Source organism: Echiichthys vipera (genome assembly GCF_963691815.1).
Source record: "Echiichthys vipera genome assembly, chromosome: 9".
NCBI classification, from domain to species: Eukaryota; Metazoa; Chordata; class Actinopteri; order Perciformes; family Trachinidae; genus Echiichthys; species Echiichthys vipera.
In genome coordinates this window covers 25,529,430-25,544,595 of record NC_139834.1, presented here as the reverse complement: position 1 = coordinate 25,544,595, position 15,166 = coordinate 25,529,430, and the positions used below count along the sequence as shown (strand labels likewise).

At 38.8% G+C, this 15,166-nt stretch overlaps 1 protein-coding gene across 1 annotated transcript; it reads left to right on the top strand.

Annotated features, from left to right (window-relative positions):
* Positions 1–705: 705 nt before the first annotated feature.
* mapk13 (mitogen-activated protein kinase 13) lies at positions 706–14,155 on the top strand. The gene is made up of 12 exons (XM_083920832.1): positions 706–895; positions 3,615–3,744; positions 3,924–3,982; positions 4,963–5,068; positions 5,454–5,483; positions 6,890–6,937; positions 7,339–7,453; positions 8,084–8,155; positions 8,699–8,778; positions 10,858–10,936; positions 11,373–11,546; positions 12,881–14,155. Exons 1-12 carry the CDS (start codon positions 783–785, stop codon positions 12,964–12,966), a joined length of 1,092 nt encoding a protein of 363 aa, XP_083776958.1. The 5' UTR covers positions 706–782; the 3' UTR covers positions 12,967–14,155.
* The last annotated feature ends 1,011 nt before the right edge of the window (positions 14,156–15,166 follow it).

Here is a 15,166-nt window from a genome sequence, read left to right as displayed (position 1 = left end):
AGGTCCTCAGGACAGCAGCCGCAAGTTCAATTCCGACTTGCGGCCCTTTGCTGCATGTCTCCTCCTCTCTCTCTCAATCCCATTTCCTGTCCGTCATATATAATAAAGGCTTGGAAAACTGCCAAAAAATAATCTTTAAAAAAAAAAGAAATTACACTGACCACATGGTAAACCTTCAGCCACACAGGAACAGACAGTCACATGTGCGGTGTTTGGCTGTGTGTGTGGATCCGGTTTTTCCTTTGATTATGAGCCTCTGTCTGTAAACTAATCATCTTGTCCAACCTTGTCCAACCTATGCTACGTGCTACCGTATGTTCGGAGTCAGACCTCTGAACCTAACTAATGATGTAGCTCTGACTCAGCTGTAAAATAACTCTGTTGTACTCTGAATTATGTTGTCTTTTGTAATTAAACCAAACTTCTTACAGTATACAAATGGATTTATTCGCAAATTTCTCAAGGCAATTAGAATTGCCACAACATGTATGTTCATAAGACAGTACGAGAATATTTGTTATTGTTTGTTTGTTTGTTTGTTTGTTTGTTTTACATTAAAGTACTTAGGCTAAACATCTTCAAGTAGAAACCCAACATACAAGTATGAACCTGAAAACGAGCATATGGGACCTTTAACGGACCTTATTTTGAAAACCTCTAACGGAAGTCAGCTGTGGGGTTGTTGTCCCGTACTTGAACAGTGGTTTTGCTTCACCTCCTGAACAAGTGACAGGCAAACAGGAGGAACTTTTTTTCTCTAGCTCCTTCTTCTCCTCTTTATCATGGAGGCTCGGGCGCATTACTACCGGGAGGAAATCAACAGCACGGTGTGGGAAGTCCCGGAGAAGTACACACGGCTCAAACAGATAGGGACCGGGGCGTACGGCTCCGTGTGGTGAGTGCCGTTTCTCCGTGTTATGTGGAGTGTGTTTACTTTACGCTGTATGGAGTGTGCGTGCGTGTCGTAGCTGTGGGTGCACTGTGTGTGAATACTGTTCAGTCTGAGCTTTAATGAATGTTAGCTACCCTGGCTGCAGCAGCCCGTGGTGGGCCTGCTTATATCCTCTCTAACGTACGTTACACCGACCCACTGTCAACACGGATGACAGCCAGTAACTGTGCTATAAGAGCTGCCACCGTATAGAGCATCCTACCTGAGAGTGTAAGCACAAAGACTAATACATGTCGCATAGCCTTTGAACTTCACTATCATAATAACAAAGAGATGTAGCTGTTTTACAGTGTCAATATTAAAGATGGCCTCTTTTCACTTTGCACAGGGATACACTGTGGCAGCCACAGGAACATGATGTATGGCACAATACCTGTGGCTATAAAAAGCATAATTCAAATATAGTCACACACATAAGAAGAAGTTACATTACATTTAGGGAAGGGAAGCCCCTTTCAGTGTCAACATCTCTTGACATTCAATTGTTTGTTTTAGAAAACAGTATAAATACATTGCACACACCCACGACACCATGCTACATTATTGATTTACAGGTGCTATATTGTTTATCCGGGTGACTAGATAAATAAATCAAATCAGTGTAGGTCAGTTATTCTTTACATTTGTTATAAATGACATATATGACATATTAATAGTGGATACACACACTTCAAGATACAGTATGTAATTATGGTGAATACTACATTTCTTTTATTCTTACTGAGTACATGACCCTGCTAACCTCCGCCACATGCTCATTACATCTCATTATTCTTTCAGATCACTCCCACTGTAGTCAATCACAGTCACATTTTTACTTATATTATTCTTTGCACTGCAGCAACGTGCAGCTATGAAAAATACATATACATGTATATGTGTAATTTGCAGCACCATAAATTATTATCAGATCATTTTGTAACGCCATTGTACTGATGCTAACCCGGTGGTTTGTTTCACAGAACCATCTGAGAAGGCGTCTGTATTGATTACTTTATTGATAACTGATTGGGAAACAGCACGCTCTTTCAAAACACACCAGCGTGTGATCGGATGAACCATTAACAATCAAACTCTTGCCGAAGTCAGTCAGGAGAAAACACATTTTCCATCAAGAAAAACTCCCGTGCCATTTTCTTTTTTCAGAAAAGAAACTTATTCCAAACAGATTCAGTTTTTGTGTCTTACCCAAAGACACTTCTACCAACCACCAACTTTTCGATTCTTCTAAATACCCCGTTCTTTACCAATAGCTGTGTTTCTATGAATGCATTTTGATGCACATGTTGTAATATTCACATTAGAAACGCTTTGTAGAAATGGCAAGTCCTGAAAGAACTGATGCTCTCCTGATCCTCCTCCAACTGAACTGACCCCCCCCCCCCTTAACTAGGGGGGTGCAGGATGCTGATTGCTCACTTTCGATCTGAACACAAACGCATCACTTGGAGCCTGACAAGATGGATTTTCTAATGTCATACATTAGATCTTTTGTTACTGCAACAATTTGGCTGCTGTGCAAGGTAACACAGATGCTGGATTTATTCATAAAACACTGTGTTATGGCCAGTTTTGGTGTTTAGCCACACTCAGTCTCAGCTTTCTTTTTTATCACATTGAGGGTGTTTATACTTACTTTGGTGCGTTTGTGGTCAGAGCTTCAGATGTCTGATATCTTCTGAGTAGATATGCACAGATCCCAATTTCCGGGTCCTGATACTGACTACTGAAACTGATCAGTGTTTGATTAATAAGCTGTATGCCTTAGTAAAACATCTTCAAAATTAACAAGTGTAAACATTTTAAATGCAACAACCAGTTGGTCAAAACTTAAACAGGAAGTTAAAAACAATTCCAGTTTATAATGTATTTAGTACTGTATGTAACTATAGAACTTAGTTGTATTTAATAGATCGACTCCACTGGTACCAATACCAGATATTTGAGACAGTATTTTCCCGTTAACAGTATCGGATGGGTGCATCCCTACTTTTGAGTATTGAGTGTGGGAGTGATAGTCTTTTAAAGCTGTTTGATCTTAAAAAGGAGAACTGTCTGATGAACTTGAATCAAGCCACCACTTTTATCTGTAATTTTGCAAGATTGCACTTCTCTCATAAATCGTCTTGTAGGAAATTGCAAATATGGGAAGAGAAATAAATAACCAACTGTTTTATAACTACTTTAAGATGCTCTGTATTTAATGTGGATGTTCATCTGGTGCGGATCCACTGCTGCGTGTAAAATTGACATTAATATCCTACATTAGTGCATCAGTGTTGTCCACAGCGATGTGCAAGCGATGTGTGTAGTGTGTGTTGGTGGATGTGGCTCCAAATAGCCCAACCATCCTGTCCTCCTACGATTTGGTGCCCTGCAGATCACTGCAGACATGCACGTCAAGAGTTGCCAAACATTCACATATTCATACTCACTAAACCCCCTCACTCAGTGAGAGAATGAGTCCCACGTACAGTACCTCCATCTGAGAACGTCTGTGCTGTTTCATGATTTCATTAGTGAGAGTGAAACCTCAAAATAGACCATCCTGTCATTTTCTCACCACTCTGGCTTCAAAAGAGTGAAATCATAGTGATACTAGTAAGCACACACAGACTCGGGCTGCAAAGCTAATGCCTTGTTTTTCCATTATTCATCACAGCTCAGTAATAAATGAGAAGACCAAAGAGAAAGTGGCCATCAAGAAGCTCCACAGGCCTTTCCAGTCAGAGATCTTTGCTAAGAGGGCCTACCGAGAGCTACGGCTACTCAAACACATGAAGCATGAAAACGTGAGTGGAGTGAACCGAACGCGTCTCCTTCTTCCTTTTAACAGACCTCATTTTTGACATTTGTTTTTCAAATAGCATAATCATTTTGCATTTTGTATGTGATAATATCCTGTTAATACTACTGGCACGCCTGCTCCCATATCTGTGTATTAGTCACCTCGCCCTTTCATTCCAACCAGGTGATAGGACTTATTGATGTGTTTTCACCTGCCTCAAGCCTCGATGACTTTCAGGACTTGTGAGTATTTTTTGTCATGTTAGCAAAGCCCTCAGGTAGAAACAGGCAATGCCTCTTTTCAGGACAGCCGTGGACATTGGATAAAAAGTGTGATGATGTGTGAAGCAAAGGTCCAATGTAATATCATACGCTATATGGCCAAATGCATGTGGACATGTAAATATTACACCCATGTCTGAATGCTGAACATATAATTCTAAAACATTGGTAAAAGAAATGTATAAATAATACAGAAATAAATTAATTCATTATAACAAAAATGGACAAATAAAGTTCAAAATGTATTTTGAAAAAGTATGAAATGAATGCAAAAATAAAAAAGAGACAAACAAATAGGATGGTATTTAAATAGGGCAATTAATACGAAGGTCAATAAATAATTGATACATTTTGATAAATTGAATGGCAAATCAATCTATCAGGTAATTAATTTCTTTCATGTATTGATTTTTGACTCTGTGCACGACATTCAAGTTCTTCCACCCCAAACTCTAAAAAAAAACATTTCTCTATGGACCTGGATTTGTGCACTGAGGCAATGTCATGTTAAAACAGAGAAGGACCTTCCCTATACTGTTGCCACACAGGTTTCATGATAGTATTTTAATGCCAATATGGATGATATATATTATAATATCTTTTGATTGATTTAAATGAATGATTAAGTTTAGTATGCAGACAAATACACTGAAGTGCAAACTTAGACTTTTGCAGCAGCACATTAGGAGGATGGTGCAAAGAGGAAGAATAGACTGAAGGCTGGATAAACACAAGTGTTACATAAACATACACAAGCCCCCTAAGCTCCTCACTGAAAGTATAAAAAGACCTGGATTACATCATTAACAGGGTGCAGAACAGCAAAGGAAAAGCTTTTTTTCTTGTCCATTAGTTGTGATCTTGATTCGACTGCTCAATAGAGGTAATCATACTGTACATCTTCTACCCACTCATTCTCTTGCTCCCTCTCTTTGCCTCAGCTACCTGGTGATGCCTTACATGTTTACTGACCTGTCAAAGGTACGAGGTCATCTCTCAGAAGACAAAGTCAACTTTCTCGTCTACCAGATGCTCTGTGGACTCAGGGTGAGCCGGGGCACCTTTTCACAAACACACACTTTCATCATGAAGCATCATGAGAACATTAGTGAAACATAATTATAACTAACTCACTAAATATGTTTCAAGGTTATCATGTTACAAAATGATGCCAGGATTATTCTGTATTTTAATATATGCTACAATAAGTGCATGCATGCATATATAGTATATATAATGAATGGTGCGGTGGAGAATTAAATGGGCTATTACAACACAATTATTCACAATTATAGAATAGTAGAGAGGTGCTAAAACATATTTGGAAAGACACACAATAATACACTATAATAATCTATATATTACACCATATTTAACTATGATAGACAGTGGTCTTGGTTGATGCAATAACAACGTCTTTCCCTTTCTGCAGTATATTCACAAGGCTGGAATCATCCACAGGGTAAGCACCAGTCACATGTCACTGTAGAGAGTTGACATTCTGGGAAAATGTTTTGCTCTATGATAAATGTATCTTCACATGCTACTATTAAGAAATTGAAATTTGTGTATTAGATTGTACTGTACACTATTTTACATCAGACAGCCCTTTTTCCTGTACGACATAAATACATGGGAATTTAATTAGTCATTGTGATCGAGCCAGGTCAAACCCTGCCCCAACAGGTAGGATGAGTTGACTCTGATGTCTGTCTGCATGTCTCGAGATGTTAGGCCACACCCGTCAGCGCCAGTGCCAAGTGGGTGTGTGTGGAGCATGGCAGGTCAGGTTCAATACAGCACTTACAGTATATTACGTACTGTATATCAGGCAGATGATAATGCTTTCTTATCTCTCGGATTCCCAAAGACCTAAAATGTCCACCTGTGTACCTCTTTTTTCCTGTTTTGATCGTGTGTGTGTGTGTGTGTGTGTGTGTGTGTGTGTGTGTGTGTGTGTGTGTGTGTGTGTGTGTGTGTGTGTGTGTGTGTGCTTGTGTGTGCGTGTGTGTGTGTGTGTGTGTGTGTGTGTGTGTGTGCTTGTGTGTGCGTGTGTGTGTGTGTGTGTGTGTGTGTGTGGACTGTAGAAAACATGACCATACACTCTCTGATTCAGTGCAGCAATAGTCAAGCGGGCAAGAGAGTTAGTGCCGTTCAGGACACTGAGGACAAATCAGTAAATCAGAGGAAAAAATCTGTATTTTCTGTTGGATTATGAGTGAATGCAGAGCTTCATCTTGTCTGTCGGTGTGTGTTGGTAAAACAGACACAATGTCTTGTGCCCTGTGAGTCAGTATCTGACACAGAGGGAGAGGGGCGTGACAAAGCAGCAGTTGGGAGGGCTGCTCACCCCACATGCTGTTATTGGCTGTGGGTTAAACCCCCACATGGGCAAAGCCTATACCCAGAAACACCCCTGTCCCTGGGTAAACAACAAGAAAAAGGAAAATCCAGGCAGAGTTCAGTGTCTCTGCAGATACAGACACTACCACACACTTCTAGAGGGTCATAAGCCATGATTGAGAGGGATTACTTTGTTTTTTAGAATAATATTAAATATTTTACCTGTTATGTTGTTATCAGCCCTCACTAACAGTGCTGCACTTATTATATCACAGTATTTTATGAGTGGCTGCTGAGAAGCTGCAGTGAGTCTTTCAGCTTATCGTTGAGTCACACCATTATACCCCTGTTTTAAAATCCCCACAGTGTTCAGCCATTGTTCACACAGCTGAGATAGGCCACAGGAACACCAATCCCTCAGGCACTTCCCGGTGTTGATACCTCAAAGTACAAACACTTTAATTTGCTGTTAATCGCTATGTATATGCAATAAGCAGCCACCACTCATCACGTTTTCTTTTGCAGGATCTTAAGCCTGGAAACTTGGCTGTAAACCAAGACTGTGAACTGAAGGTTTGTACTTGTGAGGATTACACTAGAAACACGACAAAGCTTATATGATAGGGATGCTGCAGCAGCGAAATAAGAGGATTTAGCAGGTAATAAAAAAAGTGATAAAATTCAAGATATAGTCTCAAATTAGCAAAATACGGGACACAGTATATGGATTTCAGACAGTTGTTTTTGTTACTTGCCGGACTGAATTCTTACTAAAATGCAGCTCAGAAAATATTAATGTAGAAACACATTAAGTGTATGTTAAAATAATGATATTGTGTTCATGTGTCCACACGTTTGGACAAGCATATAAAAATTAAGCACCTTATCAAACAATACGTTAACTGTATTGATGTGAGTTATGTGCAGTGTTCACATCCCAGATTGTGATTGTGTCTTTGCCTCTTTCGACGTAGATCCTGGACTTCGGGCTGGCTCGCAGCACTGACGCTGAGATGACAGGCTATGTGGTGACTCGTTGGTACCGGGCGCCTGAGGTCATTCTGAACTGGATGCACTACACCCAGACTGGCAAGACAATCGTAGCTGTTTATAGCTGTGTATATTCTAACCTCTGTCCTTGCTGTGGTCTCAGTATTGAGTCTGCCTGTCGGTGTTGTGACTGTTGGCTCTTAGTCTTGTGAAAACATCCCAACTCAAGTTACAGAGTTTTCCTTCATGCGCGGCTTGTTCAGTACTTCATGGGTCAGCAGTTTTTATAATCCGGTCGTTGGCGCGTGAAATGCATTTGAAGTTCTACTGGTGTCACTTTGACAATAAATCTTTTTCCCCTTAAACTGTTAGCAGTTGACAAAGATGGGTCTGACAGCCGCCTGATAGTGCTGAGACTCAATGATAGAGCTGTCAGGGGGATTTATGTTTCTTTAAGAGATAGTGGCTTTTCATTTTGTAAACACTGTCTACAGAACGGGATGTAGCTCAGAAAGCAACTCTGGCAAGTTTACACCCTTCGACGGATTCTATTACTCACCAAGTACTCCCCAATATAAACAGCACAATAGATTCTGCACTCTACGACTGGGAACTTTGCGCTGGTATATAAATGCCACCTTCCTCATTTACACTGCACTGAGCTTAAGTTGAAACACTCTTATTGAGTTTGGGTTCTCACTCATGTTTTTCTCTTTTTTTTTATTCTAGTGGACATCTGGTCTGTGGGCTGCATCATGGCAGAAATGATCAATGGAAAAACCCTTTTCAAAGGGAGAGACTGTATCCTCTCAGCGGCCTTGTCTTGTTTAGTGGCATTGTAACTTTTGAAGCCTGTGTAATGACATAAGTTTCAGTATGCAGAAAATGTACTGTATGGTTCCCATAACAACATATCAAGTTTCGATATCACTTTATTAAATATTTTTAATAATAATGGAAAATTAAAGCCCCTTGATCAAACAGTGACAGTTTTATTTGATGATAGGAATTAAAAATCACACACACACACACACACACACACACACACACAAAAAAGACAATCTTCCTGCAGCATCCAGCAGATACTGCAGCCCTATATATTACATACTGCATGTTTTATATGTACTTTTATGTTCTTTTTTGCACTTGATGCACTTTAATGGTTTATAGCGTCTACTGGAAAATAAAGCTGTCACTTGTGGCTTTTAGTTTCCTTTATTATTCTGTTTTATAGGCCTGCATTAAAACCCTACTTTTCACTGCTTCTGAGTGGGTTCTGGCTTATTGAACCACCAGGGTCTCCCAGGTTAAAAAATATCCTTGATTGTAACCGTTTATTACCAGACATGGATCAGCTGACTCAGATCATGAAAGTGACTGGAGTACCTGGAGCAGATTTCATACAGAAGCTGGACAGTCCAGAGGTAGGACAAGTTACAGTTTGTGCATGTCATAAATATATGTGCATGTCATGAAATTACAGTTTGTCTGGGCGTTTTTTTTAATCACTGATCCCGGGGGCTGATATGATGCTAATATTCAATCTATCAAATTAAAAACTAGATTTACTGCTTTGCCTCCACCAACCAGTCATGTTGCAGTTTACATCAGAACTCTATATCCATCCATCCATCCTCAACCGCTTGTTCCTTTCGGGGTCGCAGGGCGGCTGGAGCCGATCCCAGCTGACATTGGGCTTGAGGCGGGGTACACCCTGGAAAGGACGCTAGTCTACCACAGGGCACATAGAGACAGACAACCATTCACTCACATTCACACCTACGGGCAATTTAAAGACATCAATTAACCTAACACGGGCATGTCTTTGGGAGGAAGCCAGAGAACCTACGCAGACACAGGGAGAACATGCAAACTCCACACAGAAGGGCTCGAGCCGGGATTCGAACCAGCAACCCTCTCACTGTCAGTTGGCGATAGTGCTAACCACCACACCGCCCCAAAACTGTACAGACTTACATAATAAATGTAGTAAAAACCTTGAATTCTTTTTTTTATTTAAAAAGGGAATAAAAGCATATTTTTTGGTGAGACGTGGATGCTTAACACACATGTTCAACCCAACAGCACAGAAGATCTATACAGTCAGCACAGATTCAAGATTAGTGCCACAATTCAGTATCCGACCAAATGTCTCCCCGTCTGCCCCCGAGTTATGGCGTTGGATAATGGACGGGAAAATGATGATGTAAAACTAGATTAATGCCAAGTATGAATTCCTTTCCCACAGGGTGAGAGTGAACATGCCGCATCTCTTTAAAATCCTGTGGACCACGGTACACTAAATCCTTCACCTCCTGAAAATATATTATTAACAAGACCTGCTAGCAGCACTCAGAAGTTGCAATATACTTTACATCCAGCAATAACAACACACTGAAGATTTTGCCTTTTTTAAAGCTTTACTGGTGGTGGCAGTAAAGTATGAAATCTGTCCTGAGGGTGGCACTAGAGGAAAAGTCAACAATGTAGCAGAAAGTTTTTTTAAAGACAAGGAAATAAATCAAGGAAATAAAAGTTTTATCCACAGGGAACAGCTTAAACAAGTGAAGCAACTTAAACCACCTGTTCATTGTTTTATAAAACCTAGAAACAAGGACTGAATTATAAATGATTCTGTCTTTTATTAATTACACACATAAGGAATGCAATGAAATGTGCAACAGTCTCAAAACACATTGCTCACCTAGACTTAAGCAGTCAGTTTCACTCAGCACATTTTTGCAGAGCATACAGTGAAATGAATACAGAATATTGTTTAACGTAAGGATAGTAAATTAGATAACAGAATTACTGATTTTCTTTTACACAAAGAGCTGGTCCTCTGCAGGCTGAAGCAGTTCGTCTTTCATTTACACAAGATAAAAGCTAACAAGCAATTGATGTCAAGAATATGAACTCTATTGTCATAACATATTTAAATCGTGCTTGTTTTAGTATCGTCTATGCACTTCCATCTACATTTCACTTGTATCTGTTTTAAAGTCAAGAGTTTGCTATTTTATCGGCATCCTATCTGTTTTATATGAGATCATTTCTGATATTTGAATCTTGTTTATATATGTGGTTATTTCCTTTAGTTTAGTTTCACCTGTTTTATATGCTGTTATTTCTATAAATTCCATATTTAAGTTATTTATATACAAATGCATTTATTTTATTTTATTTTATATATGTTGTACGGGGGGAAATACTTTGTGCTTATGCTTGAAAAGTGCTATATAAATAAAATTGCTGTTAAATTATTATTATTATATATATATATATATATATATATATATTGTATACAGACAAAAGTGATACTGTCTGTTTTTGAGTGGTTGAAATGTCATTTGAATCATTCTAGTCCCTGACTAGAGAAAACTACAATATTTCTATAAAATTGAAATAATACAGTATGAGCTGTTTCTTTAATTTGCATTATGTTCTAGTCAACTTTTTGTTTTGATGCTACATTTAATTTCCCTTTTAACTTTAATAAACAGGCCAAAACGTATGTGAAGGCCCTTCCTCGCTATCCCAGAAAAGACTTCTCAACGTTGTTCCCCAGAGCCAGTGCAAAGGGTGAGTTTAGCTGTTTTCATAAGCTCCACTGGTTCACACATGTTTCTTTTTTACCTTTTTACCCCACTTGAGACACATTTGGTACAAGTACAGTCCTTTCCTAATGTCCACAGTGCTGCTCCACCAAGGCAGTTGGGGATCAAATGTTTGTTGTCCAAGATAATGTTCATTTTGTTACCTTCTGTCTCTTTATTATGCTATAACTCTCTTTGTACCTTGTTCAAAGTTTCTCCACCTACTGTTCAAAACAATCAGTGTCAGGTTGGGCTTGGACAGGCAAACTTATCTGTATGGTACATCGTGTGTACCTGGCAGTAATTTAACCTTCTTCTGAAAAGCTTGCAGCAACCTGCCATTTTGCTAATGTCATGACACTCACAACTTGATGTTTTTTTTTATGTTTGATCATTACTTTTGTTCCCCTGACTTTTTGAAGGTATCGACCTACTGGAGAAGATGCTGGTTCTGGACGGGGATGAGAGACCCACAGCCGAACTAGCTCTGGAGCACCCATATTTCGACAGCCTCAGGGATCCAGACGACTTACCTGAGCCTGCGCCATATGATGACAGCCATGACAACGCCACATTGACCCTGGATGAGTGGAAGCGTAAGCAAAAATGATTGCAACAAAACCTGCTAGAATATTATCAATGTGTACATCTGAGTAGTGTACTACTTAACAGTTATGGTGTCATTTTACAAATTTCTCAGAAAGGAGGCATTTTTTTTTTATATGAGAAAGAAGTCAAAAAAGTGTCTCATCATGGATTCAGTACCATGGAACTGTATTATTGTCCTGCTTTTGAAATAGTTGAATTGGACATTTTCTCTTTTTTAAAAAAGATGTGATATTTCCATTTCTTTTTTTATCATTATAAAGCATGTAAAAGTATCCAAACACACATGCCGTTCAATTGTGATGTCACTAGTATAGACGTAGAAAGTGCTGCTACAGTGCCGTTACAGTCGTCCTCTGGCTGCAATGATGGTGCAAAGACGCAGAGAGCGCAGATGTAGAAGACCAATCAGAGCAGACTGGGGGGCTGAGGCTACATCCACACTATGTTTTCATTTTAAAACACCTTAATGAAACAAAAAATTATCTCTTTCCACATGCGTTTTAGCTCCGTATCAGGAATAATCTCAGTCCATTTTAACACGCCTGAAAACGCATTTCACATGACCATTTGTGTACACTGGGCATGCGTGCGCCGGCCATACAGTAAGCACATTATCTAACGTTACTCTGCGGTTGAAAATCATGGATGTGTAAGTTGAAAATACAGAAAATAGAAAAGAACACCAATGGTGAAAAGTAAGATCAGATATTAATTTGCTTATGAATTGTAGGTATCTTAGGTATGCCAAGCTCCCTAACTGATAAGACCTGGGTGCCTGTGTCATCGTTGGTCTCTGTTTCTGCCCGTCCAGACCTAAAACGCAACCCTGGAGTTTTTAAACGGCAACAGGCTCAGCAGCATTTCCAATTGTCTCCTGTTAAGGGGAAAAGTCTGGACTCCAGGCGTAAACGTAGCAAAAGATATGCGTTTCTAAACAAAAACTTAGTAGTAAGGGTGTAGCCTTAAAGAGACAGGCACTCAAACAAAGTGTTTCAGACAGAGGGAGGATACAGGTATATTCAAACAGACAGTATGAGAAAAATAATCTGTTTTTTGTACGTTAAAGCAGGTAAAACATGTTCTAGCAGAAAGCCAAAATACAAGTATGAACCTCTAAATAATATAGCATTATAACTGTTTACAATGTCGACCGTATTAAATGATTTATAGCTACAGAAACATCCTGTTGCAGCGATTCTGTAAATGTGGTAATTAATAATTAATGTTTAAATGTAAAATGCCTTTAATGGCTTTCTGTTTGAGTCACTGGAGATGTGAACACGCAGTACATGCAGAAAACAAATGTTTTTTTTGCTCACAGGGTTAAGCTTCAAAGAGGTGAAAAGCTTTGTGCCATTCCCTCGCAGGGACTCCAAGAGGAAAAACACCCTGACTATGTCTCAGTGACAGGATGGATGTCCTGTGGCTACTGATACCCCACAACCTACACAGCATACAGCCAACGGTGCCCTTGTATATTCAAACCATGGATTCACTCTTTTTATTTCACGCTGGTTAGATTTAGACTTAGAATCAGTGTTCAGAAGAGAGATTTTATGAAAACTGTCACTTTTGTGGTGCAATTGTTTCCTCCGTGTGGATTGCTCTTCCTGTTACACATTCCCTATCAGTGAAGTGTCTTGCAAATGTATTGTGGCCAAATGTCACAGGGTTTACTGTAATATTGTTTTGCTTTGTTTTTCAATTAAACAATAAGACATGTACAAAGTTTTGTTTTTGCAGCACATAGTAAACGTCGCTGCCCAAGATAAGACTTCCTCGCAGCCCTACAGTGAATATCTGTATTTGTTCATTAAAATTGTCACCAAGTCCGGGTTTTGCCATTAAATGCCCTGAAAACCCCTGAACAACAAAGAGCCCGAAAGATGACCATGAAAAGTTGTGTGATGCTGAAAGCAACTAGTTGTTTTATTCACATCTCTGCTTTTATCACTTTGCGGTTCCATACGTCACTAATGTCTGATATCTGCATAGATCTTAACTTTGCGCAAATTGTACACCAACTCCTGTGGGTCTTTCCCAGATGTAACACCTTTTTACTCTGCACATAGCTTGGCTGGTACATTTAGAGGCTGCTGTGCTATGTATAACATTGCACAGAGGTCAATCATTAAGGTTGAAGTTATTCTTTTTAATTTATTGTGTCATCTACTTGAAGGGATCCTGTACTTGCTGCCCATGAGACAGATTTTAATCATGTGATACCCTAAACTATGAGGCTTCTCTGTCACTCTGAGTAGGTGAGTGTGTGCATGTGTGTAAGAATAGAATACACGATTTAATTCATGAGCATGCATGTGTGCAAATGTTTTGTGTAGCCTAATTGGGATGGCAGTGGGTGACAGGACAGGAGTCAAGTTTGCACTCCACATATAAACTACACATTTAGAATGACATGCATACAGATCAGAATAGAGCACGAACGGACTGTTTATATACATTTGTGTTACAGACTGTTATCTGGCATTGACCCCAATGAGTAGCGTGCGCGCGAAAATCAAGGCCTGGTGACGTAGAGGGGGCGGGCTAAACTTGTATCAAACTGCTGTTGTAACGTTAGCCCACAGGCTGCCATAAAGCGGAAGTGGGCCACTTTGCTGTCAAAATAAAATAATATATAATTATGTAAATATGTAAACAAATCAATTAAAAACACGTATTTATCCACGGGGGGCAATCTGCAGAGGCTAGAGTAGCACACAAACACAGTCTGATACAACTTTTACAACAATTATATAAAGAAAAAAATATACACTATAGCATCACAAAGATGTAATGCAAAACATAATCTGTACACGTTTAAAATATTGAAAATTAACTGAATGAGAATTTGAGTGCAAAAAATAAGATAACGAATCAACTGTACACATGATGAACTATATGAGAATATTAGTGCAGAAAAAAAACTACACACAATATTAATCATAGTATGAATTATTATAGTGCAAAACATTGTTGTACACATAATGATATGAGAATGACCAACCTAGTGCATCAACAATTAATAAAATATAGGTGCATGGTGTTTTGTCACTTTATTACATGTGTATGTATATGAATGAATGAATCATGCGCAACAATTTGATTCATCAATGATGGAGCAAGACATTATTTTAAAGTTATTTATCCTAGAATGTCCCAGGGAAAGGTAAAATATACAAAATGCTTATGTATAAATTGATAATACTGCTTCATTTCATGTCATATTTATCATTCATCGTTCAATATTTTATTCCAGAACCATTTGCACTCTGCACTATTGTCTATATGTACGGTATATATATATATATATATATATATATATATATATATATACTGTTTATCCATAGTTATCTCTACCTAGTCAAATGTGTCCCCAGAAAATGTCACAGCGGGAAAAAGTGAGTCAAAATAGAAGGAAAATTGAAAAATAGCAAGAATATATTGGTACATTAAAGAGCAACACACAGAAGAGTAAAATTTGTATATAAGGAAATCCTGATCATGGTGCGGTACATTAATGAAATGACCTGTACTGCACATGTGCACATTTTGTATCTTATATTCAAATTTATAACTCTTAAATTCTTCCTTTTATATAGTTGTC

Excerpts from the sequence above, each read along its gene's own strand:
- mapk13 (XM_083920832.1), top strand. The coding sequence starts at position 783 with ATGGAGGCTCGGGCGCATTACTACCGGGAGGAAATCAACAGCACGGTG. Across the intron at positions 896-3,614 it reads GGGGCGTACGGCTCCGTGTG|CTCAGTAATAAATGAGAAGA; the intron begins GTGAGTGCCGTT and ends TATTCATCACAG. Across the intron at positions 6,938-7,338 it reads ACCAAGACTGTGAACTGAAG|ATCCTGGACTTCGGGCTGGC; the intron begins GTTTGTACTTGT and ends CTTTCGACGTAG.